We start from the raw sequence: 22,824 nt of genomic DNA, 5'->3' as shown, positions 1-22,824 counted from the left end.
TGTCCCTCTAAAGTGCTGTCCTTCAGTACCTAGAAGGAAAAGGCACTTACCTGTGGATCCAGCTGCAGAGCAGATAACAGCTACTTAGGTGTAACAGGTGCTCCACTCCCTGACATGGAGCTGTAGTAAAAGAAAGAACAGAGTAACCAACCCTGGCTTTCTGCAAAGGGGTAAGCAAACGTGTTTATAGTAAAACGAAGACTACCTCGCCATCTTCTAACTGCTAAAAGCCACCACTACTCTTACTAAAGAGATTGACGTGGACACAGCTAGACCCCAAATCCTTGCTTGCAGGTAAAAATATCCATAAAAGAATTATATATCTTCAGACACCATCTTCGCACATCCTCCATTGACAGAGGCAAAGAGAATGACTGGGGATTATTGGTAAGGGAAGTTACACTTAAAGGGACATGAAACCCAATTTTTTTCTTCCATGATTTAGAAAGATCATACAATTATAAACAACTTTCTAATTTACTTCCTTCTCTTGATATTCTTTGCCGAAAAGCATATCTAGATATGCTTAGTAGCTGCTGATTGGTACCTGCACATAGATGCCTCCTGTGATTGGCTCACCATGTGCATTGCTATTTCTTAATTAAAGGATATCTAAAGAATGAAGCAAATTAGATAATAGAAGTAAATTGGAATGTTGTTTAAAATTGTATTCTCTACCTTAATCATGAAATAATTTTTTTGTGTATAGTGTCCCTTTAACTGCTTTGCTGGGGAGCTCTTTGCTCCTCCTGCTGGCCAGGAGTTGAATATCCCACTAGTAATTGGAATGAAGTTGTGGGCTCTCCATGCTATAGGAAAGAAATATCCATACGTTTCAGTTCCAGCCATAAACCTTTGTCAAATTCAACACCCAAAACGTTATGAATATTTTATAGGAATAAAAAGCTTGATAATTATACGTAACTTTTGGTGTGTTCTATTTAACAAAGGTTTACGGCTGGAACTGAAACCGAATGGATATTTTAAACGAACAAACATCTTGATAATTATCCGTGAGTGGCAGCTTGGGATCCCTCTGTTAGGAGGTGGCTGTTCCTAGAGGACCCATACTTGGAGATGAAGATATATATATATATATATATATATAGAGATATGAGATTTAGCATTTGAGACGCATGTGTATTATAGGGCTGAACACTTGCTTCACTCCTATTTGTATGCAGGTACATTAAATGTAATTAGCATTTTAGTCTCTGGTTGAACACCGACAGTAAGGTTCCAATTTTGAAATATTCCAATCTTATAAACTTTATATTTATTTATTACGAAAGAATATTATCCGCTTTTGTGTTTCTTTGTACCAGATTTATTTGTATTGAACACTGTGCATTTATGATGTTTAATAACAAATTATTATCTATAAAATTAAACAGTTAATCAGTTGAGTTTTGTTTGCAGTAACAGGTTTCCTGGGACCCTAAATTGTTAACCCTTGCTTTGCTAGGCAGTGCAGGGAATGTTAGCAGCTACATCCCAGCCTTACAATTCTAAGTGACGGATGCATCAGTTTAATACCTAGGAGGCAGCAGGCATGACAATGGAATAAACAATACCAGACTCCAGTGGTTACAGGCATGTCTATAAAAAAAAAACATTACTATTAAGAGTGACAAAGTACAACATTTCAGGTTCTTTTTGTACTAAGGAGTTAATCCGTCTCAGTCCTTATCAGATGCTTTACTTTACTATTTATCACATATCACCACATGATGTTACAGCTAATATCCACAACATGTTAACAAGAAATAATCCCTTTATGCATCTTGCTTGGACAGGAGTAGGGGAGAACTTGTCAGGAATGACAGCTACTCCTATTCAATGTTAGAGTTTCTTCAAGTAATAAGTAAATCCTTTACTGCTATGCAGTGAATGGCTGGCACCTCTGGAGGATTAGTAAGAAGACTGATGAGATTGGTTTAAGATTCAGTTTTTTGTAGAATCCAGTTTAAGATTTGCAAAGTCCTGTGCAAGTCTCAGCACCTCAGACAGACATTCAACATTTCTTCCAGTGGCCTGTGCAGAGGTTTCCTTCCCACCTCCCTTTCCATCCATAAGGTCGGACACTTGTTGCACCCACTCATTTGCCTTCAAACCTTTGTCTGCAGTCTCCTAAAACCCAGAACACACACTTGTTATAGAACACAATTGTTATAGATTAGTTCAACAGCTGTACAGGGCAGGGATCGACAAATGTTAAAAAGCTAGGTTACCATGGTGACCACAAAAATGGTTCACAGCAATTTTGGAGTATGAATACTATTAAACCATTTTCACGGATACATGGTTATTTTATATTTCTCCAACATAGGTGTGTCCGGTCCACGGCGTCATCCTTACTTGTGGGATATTCTCTTCCCCAACAGGAAATGGCAAAGAGCCCAGCAAAGCTGGTCACATGATCCCTCCTAGGCTCCGCCTACCCCAGTCATTCTCTTTGCCGTTGTACAGGCAACATCTCCACGGAGATGGCTTAGAGTTTTTTAGTGTTTAACTGTAGTTTTTATTATTCAATCAAGAGTTTGTTATTTTAAAATAGTGCTGGTATGTACTATTTACTCAGAAACAGAAAAGAGATGAAGATTTCTGTTTGTATGAGGAAAATGATTTTAGCACCGTAACTAAAATCCATGGCTGTTCCACACAGGACTGTTGAGAGCAATTAACTTCAGTTGGGGGAACAGTGTGCAGTCTCTTGCTGCTTGAGGTATGACACATTCTAACAAGACGATGTAATGCTGGAAGCTGTCATTTTTCCCTATGGGATCCGGTAAGCCATTTTTATTACGATGGTAAATAAGGGCTTCATAAGGGCTTATTAAGATTGTAGACTTTTCTGGGCTAAATCGATTCATTTTTAAAACATATTTAGCCTTGAGGAATCATTTTATCTGGGTATATTGATATTATAATATCGGCAGGCACTGTATTAGACACCTTATTTCTCTGGGGCTTTCCCAAAGCATAAGCAGAGCCTCATTTTCGCGCCGGTGTGGCGCACTTGTTTTTGAGAGGCATGGCATGCAGTCGCATGTGAGAGGAGCTCTGATACTTAGAAAAGGCTTTCTGAAGGCGTCATTTGGTATCGTATTCCCCTTTGGGTTTGGTTGGGTCTCAGCAAAGCAGATACCAGGGACTGTAAAGGGGTTTAAGTGTTAAAACGGCTCCGGTTCCGTTATTTTAAGGGTTAAAGCTTCCAAATTTGGTGTGCAATACTTTTAAGGCTTTAAGACACTGTGGTGAAAATTTGGTGAATTTTGTACAATTCCTTCATGTTTTTTCGCAATTGCAGTAATAAAGTGTGTTCAGTTTAAAATTTAAAGTGACAGTAACGGTTTTATTTTAAAACGTTTTTTGTACTTTATTATCAAGTTTATGCCTGTTTAACATGTCTGAACTACCAGATAGACTGTGTTCTGAATGTGGGGAAGCCAGAATTCCTGTTCATTTAAATAAATGTGATTTATGTGATAATGACAATGATGCCCAAGATGATTCCTCAAGTGAGGGGAGTAAGCATGGTACTGCATCATTCCCTCCTTCGTCTACACGAGTCTTGCCCACTCAGGAGGCCCCTAGTACATCTAGCGCGCCAATACTCCTTACTATGCAACAATTAACGGCTGTAATGGATAATTCTGTCAAAAACATTTTAGCCAAAATGAACCCTTGTCAGCGTAAGCGTGGCTGCTCTGTTTTAGTTACTGAAGAGCATGACGACGCTGATATTAATATCTCTGAAGGGCCCCTAACCCAATCTGAGGGGGCCAGGGAGGTTTTGTCTGAGGGAGAAATTACTGATTCAGGGATCATTTCTCAACAGGCTGAACCTGATGTAATTGCATTTAAATTTAAGTTGGAACATCTCCGCATTCTGCTTAAGGAGGTATTATCCACTCTGGATGATTGTGAAAAGTTGGTCATCCCAGAGAAACTATGTAAAATGGACAAGTTCCTAGAGGTGCCGGAGCTCCCAGAAGCTTTTCCTATACCCAAGCGGGTGGCGGACATTGTTAATAAAGAATGGGAAAGGCCCGGTATTCCTTTCGTCCCTCCCCCCATATTTAAAAAATTGTTTCCTATGGTCGACCCCAGAAAGGACTTATGGCAGACAGTCCCCAAGGTCGAGGGAGCGGTTTCTACTTTAAACAAACGCACCACTATACCCATAGAGGATAGTTGTGCTTTCAAATATCCTATGGATAAAAAATTAGAAGGTTTGCTTAAAAAGATGTTTGTTCAGCAGGGTTACCTTCTACAACCAATCTCATGCATTGTCCCTGTCACTACAGCCGCATGTTTCTGGTTTGATGAGCTGATAAAGGCGCTCGATAGTGATTCTCCTCCTTATGAGGAGATTATGGACAGAATCAATGCTCTCAAATTGGCTAATTCTTTCACCCTAGACGCCACTTTGCAATTGGCTAGGTTAGCGGCTAAGAATTCTGGGTTTGCTATTGTGGCGCGCAGAGGGCTTTGGTTGAAATCTTGGTCGGCTGATGCGTCCTCCAAGAACAAGCTACTAAACATTCCTTTCAAGGGGAAAACGCTGTTTGGCCCTGACTTGAAAGAGATTATCTCGGATATCACTGGGGGTAAGGGCCACGCCCTTCCTCAGGATCGGCCTTTCAAGGCGAAAAATAGACCTAATTTTCGTCCCTTCCGTAAAAACGGACCAGCCCAAAGTGCTACGTCCTCTAAGCAAGAGGGTAATACTTCTCAAGCCAAGCCAGCTTGGAGACCAATGCAAGGCTGGAACAAGGGAAAGCAGGCCAAGAAGCCTGCCACTGCTACCAAGACAGCATGAAATATTGGCCCCCGATCCGGGACCGGATCTGGTGGGGGGCAGACTCTCTCTCTTCGCTCAGGCTTGGGCAAGAGATGTTCTGGATCCTTGGGCGCTAGAAATAGTCTCCCAGGGTTATCTCCTGGAATTCAAGGGACTTCCCCCAAGGGGGAGGTTCCACAGGTCTCAGTTGTCTTCAGACCACATAAAAAGACAGGCGTTCTTACATTGTGTAGAAGACCTGTTAAAAATGGGAGTGATTCATCCTGTTCCAATAAGAGAACAAGGGATGGGGTTCTACTCCAAGCTGTTCATAGTTCCCAAAAAAGAGGGAACGTTCAGACCAATCTTAGATCTCAAGATCTTAAACAAGTTTCTCAAGGTTCCATCTTTCAAGATGGAAACCATTCGAACTATTCTTCCTTCCATCCAGGAGGGTCAATTCATGACCACGGTGGATTTAAAGGATGCGTATCTACATATTCCTATCCACAAGGAACATCATCGGTTCCTAAGGTTTGCATTCCTGGACAAACATTACCAGTTCGTGGCGCTTCCTTTCGGATTAGCCACTGCTCCAAGGATTTTCACAAAGGTACTAGGGTCCCTTCTAGCGGTACTAAGACCAAGGGGCATTGCAGTAGTACCTTACCTGGACGACATTCTGATTCAAGCGTCGTCCCTTCCTCAAGCAAAGGCTCACACGGACATTGTCCTGGCCTTTCTCAGATCTCACGGCTGGAAAGTGAACGTGGAAAAGAGTTCTCTATCCCCGTCAACAAGGGTTCCCTTCTTGGGAACAATTATAGACTCCTTAGAAATGAGGATCTTTCTAACAGAGGCCAGAAAAACAAAACTTCTAGACTCTTGTCGGATACTTCATTCCGTTCCTCTTCCTTCCATAGCTCAGTGCATGGAAGTGATCGGGTTGATGGTAGCGGCAATGGACATAGTTCCTTTTGCGCGCATTCATCTAAGACCATTTCAACTGTGCATGCTCAGTCAGTGGAATGGGGACTATACAGACTTGTCTCCGAAGATACAAGTAAATCAGAGGACCAGAGGCTCACTCCGTTGGTGGCTGTCCCTGGACAATCTGTCTCAAGGGATGACGTTCCGCAGACCAGAGTGGGTCATTGTCACGACCGACGCCAGTCTGATGGGCTGGGGCGCGGTCTGGGGATCCCTGAAAGCTCAGGGTCTTTGGTCTCGGGAAGAATCTCTTCTACCGATAAATATTCTGGAACTGAGAGCGATATTCAATGCTCTCAAGGCCTGGCCTCGGCTAGCGAGGACCAAGTTCATACGGTTTCAATCAGACAACATGACAACTGTTGCGTACATGAACCATCAGGGGGGAACAAGGAGTTCCCTAGCGATGGAAGAAGTGACCAAAATCATTCTATGGGCGGAGTCTCACTCCTGCCACCTGTCTGCTATCCACATCCCAGGAGTGGAAAATTGGGAAGCGGATTTTCTGAGTCGTCAGACATTGCATCCGGGGGAGTGGGAACTCCATCCGGAAATCTTTGCCCAAGTCACTCACCTGTGGGGCATTCCAGACATGGATCTGATGGCCTCTCGTCAGAACTTCAAAGTTCCTTGCTACGGGGCCAGATCCAGGGATCCCAAGGCGGCTCTAGTGGATGCACTAGTAGCACCTTGGACCTTCAAACTAGCTTATGTGTTCCCGCCATTTCCTCTCATCCCCAGGCTGGTAGCCAGGATCAATCAGGAGAGGGCGTCGGTGATCTTGATAGCTCCTGCGTGGCCACGCAGGACTTGGTATGCAGATCTGGTGAATATGTCATCGGCTCCACCTTGGAAGCTACCTTTGAGACGAGACCTTCTTGTTCAGGGTCCGTTCGAACATCCGAATCTGGTTTCACTCCAGCTGACTGCTTGGAGATTGAACGCTTGATTTTATCGAAGCGAGGATTCTCAGATTCTGTTATCGATACTCTTGTTCAGGCCAGAAAGCCTGTAACTAGAAAGATTTACCACAAAATTTGGAAAAAATATATCTGTTGGTGTGAATCTAAAGGATTCCCTTGGGACAAGGTTAAGATTCCTAGGATTCTATCCTTCCTTCAAGAAGGATTGGAAAAAGGATTATCTGCAAGTTCCCTGAAGGGACAGATTTCTGCCTTGTCGGTATTACTTCACAAAAAGCTGGCAGCTGTGCCAGATGTTCAAGCCTTTGTTCAGGCTCTGGTTAGAATCAAGCCTGTTTACAAACCTTTGACTCCTCCTTGGAGTCTCAATTTAGTTCTTTCAGTTCTTCAGGGGGTTCCGTTTGAACCCTTACATTCCGTTGATATTAAGTTATTATCTTGGAAAGTTTTGTTTTTAGTTGCGATTTCTTCTGCTAGAAGAGTCTCAGAATTATCTGCTTTGCAGTGTTCTCCTCCTTATCTGGTGTTCCATGCAGATAAGGTGGTTTTACGTACTAAACCTGGTTTTCTTCCAAAAGTTGTTTCTAACAAAAACATTAACCAGGAGATTATCGTACCTTCTCTGTGTCCGAAACCAGTTTCAAAGAAGGAACGTTTGTTGCACAATTTGGATGTTGTTCGCGCTCTAAAATTCTATTTAGATGCTACAAAGGATTTTAGACAAACATCTTCCTTGTTTGTTGTTTATTCAGGTAAAAGGAGAGGTCAAAAAGCAACTTCTACCTCTCTCTCTTTTTGGATTAAAAGCATCATCAGATTGGCTTACGAGACTGCCGGACGGCAGCCTCCCGAGAGAATCACAGCTCATTCCACTAGGGCTGTGGCTTCCACATGGGCCTTCAAGAACGAGGCTTCTGTTGATCAGATATGTAGGGCAGCGACTTGGTCTTCACTGCACACTTTTACCAAATTTTACAAGTTTGATACTTTTGCTTCTTCTGAGGCTATTTTTGGGAGAAAGGTTTTGCAAGCCGTGGTGCCTTCCATTTAGGTGACCTGATTTGCTCCCTCCCTTCATCCGTGTCCTAAAGCTTTGGTATTGGTTCCCACAAGTAAGGATGACGCCGTGGACCGGACACACCTATGTTGGAGAAAACAGAATTTATGTTTACCTGATAAATTTCTTTCTCCAACGGTGTGTCCGGTCCACGGCCCGCCCTGGTTTTTTAATCAGGTCTGATAATTTATTTTCTTTAACTACAGTCACCACGGTACCATATGGTTTCTCCTATGCAAATATTCCTCCTTAACGTCGGTCGAATGACTGGGGTAGGCGGAGCCTAGGAGGGATCATGTGACCAGCTTTGCTGGGCTCTTTGCCATTTCCTGTTGGGGAAGAGAATATCCCACAAGTAAGGATCACGCCGTGGACCGGACACACCGTTGGAGAAAGAAATTTATCAGGTAAACATAAATTCTGTTTTTTAAAAAATTTAGGTTTCCAACCCTGGGTGTCAAAATTAAACTTTCATGATTCACTGCATGCTCTAAGACTTTCCAATTTACTTTTATTATCAAATTGTGCACAATCTTTGCATATGCACACTCTGAGGCACCAGCTACTACTGAGCATGTGCAATACTTCAGTGTATACGTATATGAGTTTTTGATTGGGTGATGGCTGTCACTTGATATGAGGCCGTGCAAGAGGATTTTAAACAGAGCACTTGCTTAGAGAAAATAAAAAGAGAGAAGCGCTCAACCTGAGAACGAACAAACCCATAATAGCTTGTTCTATGGCTAGTTACCACCCAAGAAGCAGCCTCTTTTTGCTAAACATGTGCCTTTCACAGAGAAGAACTTTCCTGAAGCATATCAGTCTGATCCTGACTTCACAGTCCAGTCCAGCCCCGAAATACCAGGCAATCCCTCTCTGAACGAGAGAAACAGCAAAACCCAGACGTACGTTTCGGCCTATTGTGGGCCTCGTCAGTGAGGTGCAGCTATATCCCTCTAGGCACACTGAGCAACGGGTCCACGTCTGGCTTTCCGCATCACACTTAGGGAGACTAAGTCAGGATCAGACTGATATGCTTCAGGAAAGTTTTTCTCTGTGAAAGGCACATGTTGAGCAAAAAACATAATTTATGCTTACCTGATAAATTCCTTTCTTCTGTAGTGTGATCAGTCCACGGGTCATCATTACTTCTGGGATATTACTCCTCCCCAACAGGAAGTGCAAGAGGATTCACCCAGCAGAGCTGCACATAGCTCCTCCCCTCTACGTCACTCCCAGTCATTCGACCAAGGACCAACGAGAAAGGAAAAGCCAAGGGTGAAGTGGTGACTGGAGTATAAATTAAAAAATATTTACCTGCCTTAAAAACAGGGCGGGCCGTGGACTGATCACACTACAGAAGAAAGGAATTTATCAGGTAAGCATAAATTATGTTTTCTTCTGTTAAGTGTGATCAGTCCACGGGTCATCATTACTTCTGGGATACCAATACCAAAGCAAAAGTACACGGATGACGGGAGGGATAGGCAGGCTCTTTATACAGAAGGAACCACTGCCTGAAGAACCTTTCTCCCAAAAATAGCCTCCGATGAAGCAAAAGTGTCAAATTTGGAAAATTTGGAAAAAGTATGAAGCGAAGAACAAGTGGCAGCCTTGCAAATCTGCTCAACAGAGGCCTCATTCTTGAAGGCCCAAGTGGAAGCCACAGCTCTAGTAGAATGAGCTGTAATTCTTTCGGGAGGCTGCTGTCCAGCAGTCTCATAAGCTAAGCGAATTATGCTACAAAGCCAAAAAGAGAGGTAGCAGAAGCTTTTTGACCTCTCCTCTGCCCAGAGTAAACGACAAACAGAGAAGACGTTTGTCGAAATTCCTTAGTTGCCTGTAAGTAAAATTTTAGAGCACGGACTACATCCAGGTTGTGCAGTAGACGTTCCTTCTTCGAAGAAGGATTTGGGCACAAAGAAGGAACAACAATCTCTTGATTGATATTCCTGTTAGTAACTACCTTAGGTAAGAACCCAGGTTTAGTACGCAGAACTACCTTATCCGAATGAAAAATCAAATAAGGAGAATCACAATGTAAGGCTGATAATTCAGAGACTCTTCGAGCCGAGGAAATAGCCATTAAAAATAGAACTTTCCAAGATAACAACTTAATATCAATGGAATGAAGGGGTTCAAACGGAACGCCCTGTAAAACATTAAGAACCAAGTTTAAACTCCATGGTGGAGCAACAGTTTTAAACACAGGCTTAATCCTGGCCAAAGCCTGACAAAAAGCCTGGACGTCAGGAACCTCTGACAGACGTTTGTGTAACAGAATGGACAGAGCTGAGATCTGTCCCTTTAATGAACTAGCAGATAAACCCTTTTCTAAACCTTCTTGTAGAAAAGACAATATCCTAGGAATCCTAATCTTACTCCAAGAGTAACCTTTGGATTCACACCAATATAGGTATTTACGCCATATCTTATGGTAAATCTTTCTGGTAACAGGTTTCCTAGCCTGTATTAAGGTATCAATAACTGACTCAGAAAACCCACGTCTTGATAAAATCAAGCGTTCAATTTCCAAGCAGTCAGCTTCAGAGAAGTTAGATTTTGATGTTTGAAGGGACCCTGTATCAGAAGGTCCTGTTTCAGAGGTAGAGACCAAGGTGGACAGGATGACATGTCCACCAGGTCCGCATACCAAGTCCTGCGTGGCCACGCAGGTGCTATTAGAATCACTGATGCTCTCTCTTGTTTGATTCTGGCAATCAATCGAGGAAGCATCGGGAAGGGTGGAAACACGTAAGCCATCCTGAAGTCCCAAGGTGCTGTCAGGGCATCTATCAGGACTGCTCCTGGATCCCTGGATCTGGACCCGTAACGAGGAAGCTTGGCGTTCTGTCGAGACGCCATGAGATCTATCTCTGGTTTGCCCCAACGTCGAAGTATTTGGGCAAAGACCTCCGGATGAAGTTCCCACTCCCCCGGATGAAAAGTCTGACGACTTAAGAAATCCGCCTCCCAGTTCTCCACTCCCGGGATGTGGATTGCTGACAGGTGGCAAGAGTGAGACTCTGCCCAGCGAATTATCTTTGATACTTCCATCATAGCTAGGGAGCTTCTTGTCCCTCCCTGATGGTTGATGTAAGCTACAGTCGTGATGTTGTCCGACTGAAACCTGATGAACCCCCGAGTTGTCAACTGGGGCCAAGCCAGGAGGGCATTGAGAACTGCTCTCAATTCCAGAATGTTTATTGGCAGGAGACTCTCCTCCTGACTCCATTGTCCCTGAGCCTTCAGAGAATTCCAGACGGCACCCCAACCTAGAAGGCTGGCGTCTGTTGTTACAATTGTCCAGTCTGGTCTGCTGAATGGCATCCCCCTGGACAGATGTGGCCGAGAAAGCCACCATAGAAGAGAATTTCTGGTCTCTTGATCCAGATTCAGAGAAGGGGATAAGTCTGAGTAATCCCCATTCCACTGACTTAGCATGCACAGTTGCAGTGGTCTGAGGTGTAAGCGTGCAAAGGGTACTATGTCCATTGCCGCTACCATTAAGCCGATTACCTCCATGCATTGAGCCACTGACGGGTGTTGAATGGAATGAAGGGTGCGGCAAGCACTTTGAAGTCTTGTTAGCCTGTCCGGTAAATCTTCATTTCTACAGAATCTATAAGAGTCCCCAGGAAGGGAACTCTTGTGAGTGGAACGAGTGAACTTTTCTTTTCGTTCACCTTCCATCCATGTGACCTTAGAAATGCCAGTACTAACTCTGTATGAGACTTGGCAGTTTGAAAGCTTGAAGCTTGTATCAGAATGTCGTCTAGGTATGGAGCTACCGAGATTCCCCGCGGTCTTAGTACCGCCAGAAGAGCACCCAGAACCTTTGTGAAGATTCTTGGAGCTTTAGCCAATCCGAATGGAAGAGCCACAAACTGGTAATGCCTGTCTAGGAAGGCAAACCTTAGGTACCGGTAATGATCTTTGTGAATCGGTATGTGAAGGTAAGCATCTTTTAAATCTACAGTGGTCATGTACTGACCCTCTTGGATCATAGGTAAAATTGTCCGAATAGTCTCCATCTTGAACGATGGAACTCTTAGGAATTTGTTTAGGATCTTTAAGTCCAGGATTGGTCTGAAAGTTCCCTCTTTTTTGGGAACCACAAACAGATTTGAGTAAAACCCCTGTCCCTGTTCCGATCGTGGAACTGGATGGATTACTCCCATTATCAAGAGCTCTTGTACGCAGCGTAGAAACGCCTCTTTCTTTGTCTGGATTGTTGACAACCTTGACAGATGAAATCTCTCTCTTGGAGGAGAGTATTTGAAGTCCAGAAGGTATCCCTGAGATATCTCTAGCGCCCAGGGATCCTGGACATCTCTTGCCCAAGCCTGGGCGAAGAGAGAAAGTCTGCCCCCCACTAGATCCGATCCCGGATCGGGGGCCCTCAATTCATGCTGTTTTAGGGGCAGCAGCAGGTTTCCTGGTCTGCTTGCCCTTGTTCCAGGACTGGTTAGGTTTCCAGCCTTGTCTGTAGCGAGCAACAGCTCCTTCCTGTTTTGGTGCAGAGGAAGTTGATGCTGCTCCTGCTTTGAAATTACGAAAGGAACGAAAATTAGACTGTCTAGCCTTAGCTTTGGCTTTGTCCTGAGGCAGGGCATGGCCTTTACCTCCTGTAATGTCAGCGATAATCTCTTTCAACCCGGGCCCGAATAAGGTCTGCCCTTTGAAAGGTATATTAAGCAATTTAGACTTAGAAGTAACATCAGCTGACCAGGATTTTAGCCACAGCGCCCTGCGTGCCTGAATGGCGAATCCTGAATTCTTCGCCGTAAGTTTAGTAAGATGTACTACGGCCTCCGAAATGAATGAATTAGCTAGTTTAAGGACTCTAAGCCTGTCCGTAATGTCGTCCAGAGTAGCTGAACTAATGTTCTCTTCCAGAGACTCAATCCAGAATGCCGCTGCAGCCGTGATCGGCGCAATGCATGCAAGGGGTTGCAATATAAAACCTTGTTGAACAAACATTTTCTTAAGGTAACCCTCTAATTTTTTATCCATTGGATCTGAAAAAGCACAGCTATCCTCCACCGGGATAGTGGTACGCTTAGCTAAAGTAGAAACTGCTCCCTCCACCTTAGGGACCGTTTGCCATAAGTCCCGTGTGGTGGCGTCTATTGGAAACATTTTTCTAAATATCGGAGGGGGTGAGAACGGCACACCGGGTCTATCCCACTCCTTAGTAACAATTTCAGTAAGTCTCTTAGGTATAGGAAAAACCTCAGTACTCGCCGGTACCGCAAAATATTTATCCAACCTACACATTTTCTCTGGTATTGCAACTGTGTTACAATCATTCAGAGCCGCTAACACCTCCCCTAGTAATACACGGAGGTTTTCCAGTTTAAATTTAAAATTTGAAATATCTGAATCCAGTCTGTTTGGATCAGAACCGTCACCCACAGAATGAAGTTCTCCGTCCTCATGTTCTGCCACCTGTGACGCAGTGTCTGACATGGCCCTAATATTATCAGCGCACTCTGTTCTCACCCCAGAGTGATCACGCTTACCTCTTAGTTCTGGTAATTTAGCCAAAACTTCAGTCATAACAGTAGCCATATCCTGTAATGTGATTTGTAATGGCCGCCCAGATGTACTCGGCGCTACAATATCACGCACCTCCCGAGCGGGAGATGCAGGTACTGACACGTGAGGCGAGTTAGTCGGCATAACTCTCCCCTCGTTGTTTGGTGAAATTTGTTCAATTTGTACAGATTGACTTTTATTTAAAGTAGCATCAATACAGTTAGTACATAAATTTCTATTGGGCTCCACTTTGGCATTGCAACAAATGACACAGGTATCTTCCTCTGAATCAGACATGTTTAACACACTAGCAAATAAACTTGCAACTTGGAATACAATTCAATTAGAATAATATTAAAAACGTACTGTGCCTTTAAGAAGCACAGAAGATCTATGACAGTTGAAAATTAATAAATTGAAACAGTTATAGCCTCAATCCTTATAAACAACACAACTTTAGCAAGGTTTAATCCCATTAGCAAAGATAACAAATTCTGAAAGCAGGAAATAAATTACAGAATAAATGTTTTTTGTCTCAGTCAACTATAATTCTCACAGCTCTGCTGAGAGAAATTACCTCCCTCAAAATAAGTTTTGAAGACCCCTGAGCTCTGTAGAGATGAACCGGATCATGCAGGAAATACAATGAGCTGCTGACTGAAATATCTGATGCGTAGCAAAAGCGCCAAAAAACGGCCCCTCCCCCTCACACACAGCAGTGAGAGAGAACAGAAACTGTCAGAAAAAAGATTAAGCAACTGCCAAGTGGAAAAATAGTGCCCAAACATTTATTCACTCAGTACCTCAGCAAATGAAAACGATTTTACATTCCAGCAAAAACGTTAAACATAATTTCTTATTTATTAAAAAGCTTTATGTACTTTTTACAGTGTAATTCTAGTGAAGTACCATTCCCCAGAATACTGAAGTGTAAAGTATACATACATGACATTATATCGGTATGGCAGGATTTTCTCATCAATTCCATTGTCAGAAAATAAAAGCTGCTACATACCTCTATGCAGATTCATCTGCCCGCTGTCCCCTGATCTGAAGTTTACCTCTCCTCAGATGGCCGAGAAACAGCAATATGATCTTAACTACTCCGGCTAAAATCATAGCAAAAACTCTGGTAGATTCTTCTTCAAACTCTGCCAGAGAGGTAATAACACACTCCGGTGCTATTTTAAAATAACAAACTTTTGATTGAAGATATAAAACTAAGTATAATCACCATAGTCCTCTCACACATCCTATCTAGTCGTTGGGTGCAAGAGAATGACTGGGAGTGACGTAGAGGGGAGGAGCTATATGCAGCTCTGCTGGGTGAATCCTCTTGCACTTCCTGTTGGGGAGGAGTAATATCCCAGAAGTAATGATGACCCGTGGACTGATCACACTTAACAGAAGAAAGAGGCTGCTTCTTGGGTGGTAACTAGCCATAGAACAAGCTATTATGCTATTGTTCGTTTCCAGGTTGAGCGCTTTTCTCTTTTTATTTATGCAAATTATGACATTTTGGGAAGTCTCCCTAAGTGTGATGCGGGAATCCAGACGTGGACCCGTTGCTCAGTGTGCCTAGAGGGATATGGCTGCACCTCACTGACGAGGCCCACAATAGGCCGAAACGTACGTCTGGGGTTTTGCCGTTTCTCTCGTTCAGAGAAAGATTGCCTGGTATTTCGGGCCTGGACTGTACTGTGGTCAGGATCAGACTGATATGCTTCAGGAAAGTTCTTCTCTGTGAAAGGCACATGTTGAGCAAAAAGAGGCTGCTTCTTGGGTGGTAACTAGCCATAGAACAAGCTATTATGCTACTGTTCGTTTCCAGGTTGAGCGCTTCTCTCTTTTTATATACACTTGCTTAGAGAGCCTAAGGTGCTTGTACCATCTGGTAATGACTCAATTTGTTAATTGCTGACCTGATACAAGCCCCACTGATTATCTGCGCAGTGGGTGCACTGAGAATATCTAGTCATGCTTCACATGCACGTGCAGAGAAAAAAATGTTAACACTAAAACAGTGATATCTTTTACTAGAAGCATTTTTGCCAATACATGTATATTGCAATATGTTTCTATTCAAATATGTAATAAATCTATGAACATTTAAATTTTGACTGGAATGTACCTTTAAAATAAAAAAAGACACATTTGTACTGTGTTTTTAGAAATGTAAATAGTATATACAACCAATTCATATATAGTAACTAATTTTAAGATGCAATTATACATTTATATTTTATTTTGTGTCCTAATTCTTAATATAGTGTGGCTTACAACTAATGTCATAAATAACCGTCTCGCATACCAAGGTAGATTTCAATAGCAGGAGAACAAAGCAAATAGATAGAGGTAAATTAGAAACTTGCTTAAAATGACATGCTCTAAATAGGGTTTAACTTTATTGTCCCTTTAATAAAAGTTAGACATTTATCAAGTCTACCTCTTTCAACAAATTTATTTTAACACTAAAATGTATTAACACAAATCTTGTTAAACGGATTCTACTCCCAACAGTAATGTATTCAATATTACCTGTGGGACTTGACATAAGCAGGTGATCTTTCCTGCATCATTATCTACAGAGAAAATGATGGCTGCAGTCTGTGGAGACTGGGACTTTAGAAGCTTCAAAGATTCATTCAGAGCCTGTGAGAGGAACAAAAAAAGATTGATAATTACACAAACTAGGTAATGAGAAATGTTATGCATTTCCTCCTGCATCTGGAAAGACCAGGAAAACTTGAACAGTTTCAACATTTTCCATGGGTTTATAGTTACCTTTGCAGAAGCTCCGTTTTCCATCTCCAGTACAACGAAGGGCTGGTTTGGATGTTCTTCTATCAGTTGCTTTGTCTTCTCTAGTACCTGGTAAAGATATTAGTCACATAAAATCACTGCTGGCATTTTGTTTCCACAACAGTTGTCTATAGATTTAGAAACCAGCATTTTCCACTGTAACAGCAATATTTATTAAAAGTCTGTAATCTTCCATTCTAACAGCTAACTCACTGATTTATTGTTTAGTAAACCCAGCTCATGAGTCAGTCACTCTTCTGCACACAAGCAATGAACCTACCCGTTTTTGGATATCAGTCTTGTATGCACGGTCTAAATCATCCATGGTTTTTTTCAGGGCCTTGAGTTCCTCCCTCAGCACATCCTTCTGCCACTGGGAAATGACCGCTGTAGCGAAAGTCTAAAAGACAACAACACGGAGATCTAGTTATATCTACAAAACAACCATGGATCAGAAAACAAAGAAAAAGGGATATTTTTAGAGAAGTGAAAAAAAAAAAAAGAAGAATTAAAATAAAGAGACTTGCCCAGCTTAGCAACTTTTCTTCATGTTCCTTCTCATTCCTTACCTCACCAAGGTCAGCAATTTCCTTTTGCACATCCTTGTTAGGAGAAGTCTGCTGCTTCACTTTGTCTTCCAGTACAGACAGGGAAAGTTTCAAGGCTTCATGTTTGCGTATAGCCTGTAGCACAAAAGTAAAATATCAACAAAAAGAAAACCAGAAAGACAGCAACTTCTCAAGCTGCAGACACAAACCAAGAGTGTAATGCTATTGGACAAATCTATTGTAACCTTTTGAGCCTCTGCGCCTGTGACAGCAACAATTCGACGAATCCCTTTGGCAATGGCTTCTTCAGAGACAATGACAAATGGCCCAGCATGTCCAGAATTCTGCAAATGCCTGATGGACAAAAATGGGGTTCAGTAGAATAGAAACATGTAAGGTATGGAGAATAACCTTGTGTAGAAGTAAACACATTTTATAAACCCTTTCACTACCTGCGAGGCATGATCATGCATTCTAGTCATGAAGGGAAATCCCTGGTCACAGCACCAGATCTGCCATTCCCCTGCATTGCAGGCCTGATCGTTGGTGGCATAGTAAGCAGCACTCCCAGAGCTACATGGGAGTGCCGATGATGTCACTGTTACATCACAGAGGGAGCAGGGCCCCAATATGATAGGCAGGTAAGAGAGCTGGATGGGGGTTGCTGTTCAAAAAACAGAATTTATGTTTACCTGATAAATTACTTTCTCCAACGGTGTGTCCGGTCCACGGCGTCATCCTTACTTGTGGGATATTCTCTTCCCCAACAGGAAATGGCAAAGAGCCCAGCAAAGCTGGTCACATGATCCCGCCTACCCCAGTCATTCGACCGACGTTAAGGAGGAATATTTGCATAGGAGAAACCATATGTTACCGTGGTGACTGTAGTTAAAGAAAATAAATTATCAGACCTGATTAAAAAAACCAGGGCGGGCCGTGGACCGGACACACCGTTGGAGAAAGTAATTTATCAGGTAAACATAAATTCTGTTTTCTCCAACATAGGTGTGTCCGGTCCACGGCGTCATCCTTACTTGTGGGAACCAATACCAAAGCTTTAGGACACGGATGAAGGGAGGGAGCAAATCAGGTCACCTAAATGGAAGGCACCACGGCTTGCAAAACCTTTCTCCCAAAAATAGCCTCAGAAGAAGCAAAAGTATCAAATTTGTAAAATTTAGAAAAAGTGTGCAGTGAAGACCAAGTCGCTGCCTTACATATCTGATCAACAGAAGCCTCGTTCTTGAAGGCCCATGTGGAAGCCACAGCCCTAGTGGAGTGCGCTGTGATTCTTTCAGGAGGCTGCCGTCCGGCAGTCTCATAAGCCAATCGGATAATGCTTTTAATCCAGAAGGAGAGAGAGGTAGAAGTTGCTTTTTTGACCTCTCCGTTTACCAGAATAAACAACAAACAAAGACGAAGTTTGTCTGAAATCCTTAGTAGCTGCTAAGTAAAATTTGAGAGCACGAACTACATCCAAGTTGTGCAACAAACGTTCCTTCTTTGAAACTGGATTAGGACACAAAGAAGGCACAACTATCTCCTGGTTAATGTTTTTGTTAGAAACAACTTTTGGAAGAAAACCAGGTTTAGTACGCAAAACCACCTTATCTGCATGGAACACCAGATAAGGAGAAGAACACTGCAGAGCAGATAATTCTGAAACTCTTCTAGCAGAAGAAATTGCAACCAAAAACAAAACTTTCCAAGATAATAACTTAATATCAACGGAATGTAAGGGTTCAAACGGAACCCCCTGAAGAACTGAAAGAACTAGGTTGAGACTCCAAGGAGGAGTCAAAATTTTGTAAACAGGCTTGATTCTAACCAGAGCCTGAACAAAGGCTAGAACATCTGGCACAGCTGCCAGCTTTTTGTGAAGTAACACAGACAAGGCAGAAATCTGTCCCATCAAGGGACTTGCAGATAATCCTTTTTCCAATCCTTCTCGAAGGAAGGATAGACTCTTAGGAATCTTAACCTTGTCCCAAGGGAATCCTGCAGATTCACACCAACAGATATACCAAATTATGTGGTAATTTTTCTGGTTACAGGCTTTCAGGCCTGAACAAGAGTATTAATAACAGAATCTGAGAACCCTCGCTTTGATAAGATCAAGCGTTCAATCTCCAAGCAGTCAGCTGGAGTGGGTCGAACGGACCTAGAACAAGAAGGTCTCGTCTCAAAAGTAGCTTCCATGGTGGAGCCGATGACATATTCACCAGATCTGCATACCAAGTCCTGCGTGGCCACGCAGGAGCTATCAAAATCACCGACGCCCTCTCCTGATTGATCCTGGCTACCAGCCTGGGGATGAGAGGAAACGGCGGGAACACATAAGCTAGTTTGAAGGTCCAAGGTGCTACTAGTGCATCCACTAGAGCCGCCTTGGGATCCCTGGATCTGTACCCGTAGTAAGGAACTCTGAAGTTCTGACGAGAGGCCATCAGATCCATGTCTGGAATGCCCCACGGTTGAGTGACTTGGGCAAAGATTTCCGGATGGAGTTCCCACTCCCCCGGATGCAATGTCTGACGACTCAGAAAATCCGCTTCCCAATTTTCCACTCCTGGGATGTGGATAGCAGACAGGTGGCAGGAGTGAGACTCCGCCCATAGAATGATTTTGGTCACTTCTTCCATCGCTAGGGAACTCCTTGTTCCCCCCTGATGGTTGATGTATGAACTTGGCCCTCGCTAGCTGAGGCCAAGCTTTGAGAGCATCGAATATCGCTCTCAGTTCCAGAATATTTATCGGTAGAAGAGATTCTACCCGAGACCAAAGACCCTGAGCTTTCAGGGATCCCCAGACCGCGCCCCAGCCCATCAGACTGGCGTCGGTCGTGACAATGACCCACTCTGGTCTGCGGAAGGTCATCCCTTGTGACAGGTTGTCCAGGGACAGCCACCAACGGAATGAGTCTCTGGTCCTCTGATTTACTTGTATCTTCGGAGACAAGTCTGAATAGTCCCCATTCCACTGACTGAGCATGAACAGTTGTAATGGTCTTAGATGAATGCGCACAAAAGGAACTATGTCCATTGCCGCTACCATCAAACCTATCACTTCCATGCACTGCGCTATGGAAGGAAGAGGAACGGAATGAAGTATCCGACAAGAGTCTAGAAGTTTTGTTTTTCTGGCTTCTGTCAGAAAAATCCTCATTTCTAAGGAGTCTATTATAGTTCCCAAGAAGGGAACCCTCGTTGACGGAGATAGAGAACTCTTTTCCACGTTCACTTTCCATCCGTGAGATCTGAGAAAGGCCAGGACAATGTCCGTGTGAGCCTTTACTTGAGGAAGGGACGACGCTCGAATCAGAATGTCGTCCAAGTAAGGTACTACAGCAATGCCCCTTGGTCTTAGCATCGCCAGAAGGGACCCTAGTACCTATGAGAAAATCCTAGGAGCAGTGGCTAATCCGAAAGAAAACGCCACGAACTGGAAATGCTTGTCCAGGAACGCAAACCTTAGGAACCGATGATGTTCCTTGTGGATAGGAATATGTAGATACGCATCCTTGAAATCCACCTTGGTCATGAATTGACCTTCCTGGATGGAAGGAAGAAGTGTTCGAATGGTTTCCATCTTGAACGATGGAACCTTGAGAAACTTGTTCAAGATCTTGAGATCTAAGATTGGTCTGAACGTTCCCTCTTTTTTGGGAACTATGAACAGATTGGAGTAGAACCCCATCCCTTGTTCTCCTAATGGAACAGGATGAATCACTCCCATTTTTAGCAGGTCTTCTACCCAATGTAAGAATGCCTGTCTTCTTATGTGGTCTGAAGACAACTGAGACCTGTGGAACCTCCCCCTTGGAGGAAGCCCCTTGAACTCCAGAGAATAACCTTGGGAGACTATTTCTAGCGCCCAAGGATCCAGAACATCTCTTGCCCAAGCCTGAGCGAAGAGAGAGAGTCTGCCCCCCACCAGATCCGGTCCCGGATCGGGGGCCCGCATTTCATGCTGTCTTGGTAGCAGTGGCAGGTTTCCTGGCCTGCTTTCCTTTGTTCCAGCCTTGCATAGGTCTCCAGGCTGGATTGGCTTAAGAAGTATTACCTTCCTGCTTAGAGGACGTAGCCCTTGGGGCTGATCCGTTTCTGCGAAAGGGACGAAACTTAGGTTTATTTTTGGTCTTGAAAAGACCTATCCTGAGGAAGGGCGTGGCCCTTGCCCCCAGTGATATCAGAGATAATCTCTTTCAAGTCAGGGCCAAAGAGTGTTTTCCCCTTGAAAGGAATGTCAAGCAATTTGTTCTTGGAAGACGCATCCGCTGCCCAAGATTTTAACCAAAGCGCTCTGCGCCACAATAGCAAACCCAGAATTTTTTCGCCGCTAACCTAGCCAATTGCAAGGTGGCGTCTAGGGTGAAAGAATTAGCCAATTTAAGAGCACGAATTCTGTCCATAATCTCCTCATAAGAAGAAGAATTACTAATAATCGCCTTTCCTAGCTCATCAAACTAGAAACACGCGGCTGCAGTGACAGGGACAATGCATGCAATTGGTTGTAGAAGGGAACCTTGCTGAACAAACATCTTTTTTAGCAGACCTTCTAATTTTTTATCCATAGGATCTTGGAAAGCACAACTATCTTCTATGGGTATAGTGGCGCGCTTGTGTAGAGTAGAAACCGCCCCCTCGACCTTGGGGACTGTCTGCCATCAGTCCTTTCTGGGGTCGACTATAGGAAAACAATTTTTTTAAATATGGGGGGAGGTACTAAAGGAATACCGGGCCTGTCCCATTCTTTACTAACAATGTACGCCACCCGCTTGGATATAGGAAAAGCTTCGGGGGGCCCCGGGGCCTCTAAGAACTTTTCCATTTTACATAGTGGTTCTGGAATGACCAGATAATCACAATCATCCAAATTGGATAACACCTCCTTAAGCAGAGCGCGGAGATGTTCCAACTTAAATTTAAAAGTAATCACATCAGGTTCAGCTTGTTGAGAAATGTTTCCTGAATCTGAAATTTCTCCCTCAGACAAAACCTCCCTGGCCCCCTCAGACTGGTGTAGGGGCCCTTCAGAAACCATATCATCAGCGTTCTCATGCTCTACAGAATTTTCTAAAACAGAGCAGTCGCGCTTTCGCTGATAAGTGGGCATATTGGCTAAAATGTTTTTGATAGAATTATCCATTACAGCCGTTAAATGTTGCATAGTAAGGAGTATTGGCGCACTAGATGTACTAGGGGCCTCCTGTATGGGCAAGACTGGTGTAGACGAAGGAGGGGATGATGCAGTACCATGCTTACTCCCCTCACTTGAGGAATCATCTTGGGCATCATTTTTACTAAATATTTTTATGACATAAAATACATATAGTTAAATGAGAAGGAACCTTGGTTTCCCCACAGTCAGAACACAATCTATCTGGTAGTTCAGACATGTTAAACAGGCATAAACTTGATAACAAAGCACAAAAAACGTTTTAAAATAAAACCGTTACTGTCACTTTAAATTTTAAACTAAACACACTTTATTACTGCAATTGCGAAAAAGTATGAAGGAATTGTTCAAAATTCACCAAAATTTCACCACAGTGTCTTAAAGCCTTAAAAGTATTGCACACCAAATTTGGAAGCTTTAACCCTTAAAATAACGGAACCGGAGCCGTTTTTATATTTAACCCCTTTACAGTCCCTGGAATCTGCTTTGCTGAGACCCAACCAAGCCCAAAGGGGAATACGATACCAAATGATGCCTTCAGAAAGACTTTTCTATGTATCAGAGCTCCACACACATGCAGCTGCATGCCATGCTGTCCTCAAAAACAAGTGCGCCATACCGGCGCGAAAATGAGGCTCTGACTATATAATCATATCAAAATACCCAGAATAAATGATTCCTCAAGGCTAAATATGTGTTAAATTTAGCCCAGAAAAAGTCTACAGTCTTAATAAGCCCTTGTGAAGCCCTTATTTACTATCTTGATAAACATGGCTTACCGGATCCCATAGGGAAAATGACAGCTTCCAGCATTACATCGTCTTGTTAGAATGTGTCATACCTCAAGCAGTAAGAGACTGCACACTGTTCCCCCAACTGAAGTTAATTGCTCTCAACAGTCCTGTGTGGAACAGCCATGGATTTTAGTTACGGTGCTAAAATCATTTTCCTCATACCAACAGAAATCTTCATCTCTTTTCTGTTTCTGAGTAAATAGTA

General features: G+C 43.2%; 1 protein-coding gene across 3 annotated transcripts in view; it reads right to left on the bottom strand.

Moving 5' to 3' along the window:
• Positions 1 to 1,304: 1,304 nt before the first annotated feature.
• The window catches only part of AARS1 (alanyl-tRNA synthetase 1), a 127,294-nt gene continuing 105,774 nt past the window's right edge, over positions 1,305 to 22,824 (bottom strand). For all 3 annotated transcript variants that reach the window (XM_053702195.1, XM_053702212.1, XM_053702204.1), the window contains exons 16-21: positions 16,893 to 17,001; positions 16,669 to 16,782; positions 16,380 to 16,499; positions 16,082 to 16,168; positions 15,836 to 15,949; positions 1,305 to 2,130 (exon numbers count right to left, since the gene is read on the bottom strand). In XM_053702195.1, coding sequence (XP_053558170.1) covers positions 1,945 to 2,130; positions 15,836 to 15,949; positions 16,082 to 16,168; positions 16,380 to 16,499; positions 16,669 to 16,782; positions 16,893 to 17,001 — 730 coding nt within the window. In that variant the 3' untranslated portion in view covers positions 1,305 to 1,944. The remainder of the gene's footprint in view (positions 2,131 to 15,835; positions 15,950 to 16,081; positions 16,169 to 16,379; positions 16,500 to 16,668; positions 16,783 to 16,892; positions 17,002 to 22,824) is intronic.

This window comes from Bombina bombina, chromosome 1, assembly GCF_027579735.1.
Source record: "Bombina bombina isolate aBomBom1 chromosome 1, aBomBom1.pri, whole genome shotgun sequence".
Classification (NCBI taxonomy): Eukaryota; Metazoa; Chordata; class Amphibia; order Anura; family Bombinatoridae; genus Bombina; species Bombina bombina.
This window is presented reverse-complemented; position numbering and strand designations above follow the sequence as displayed.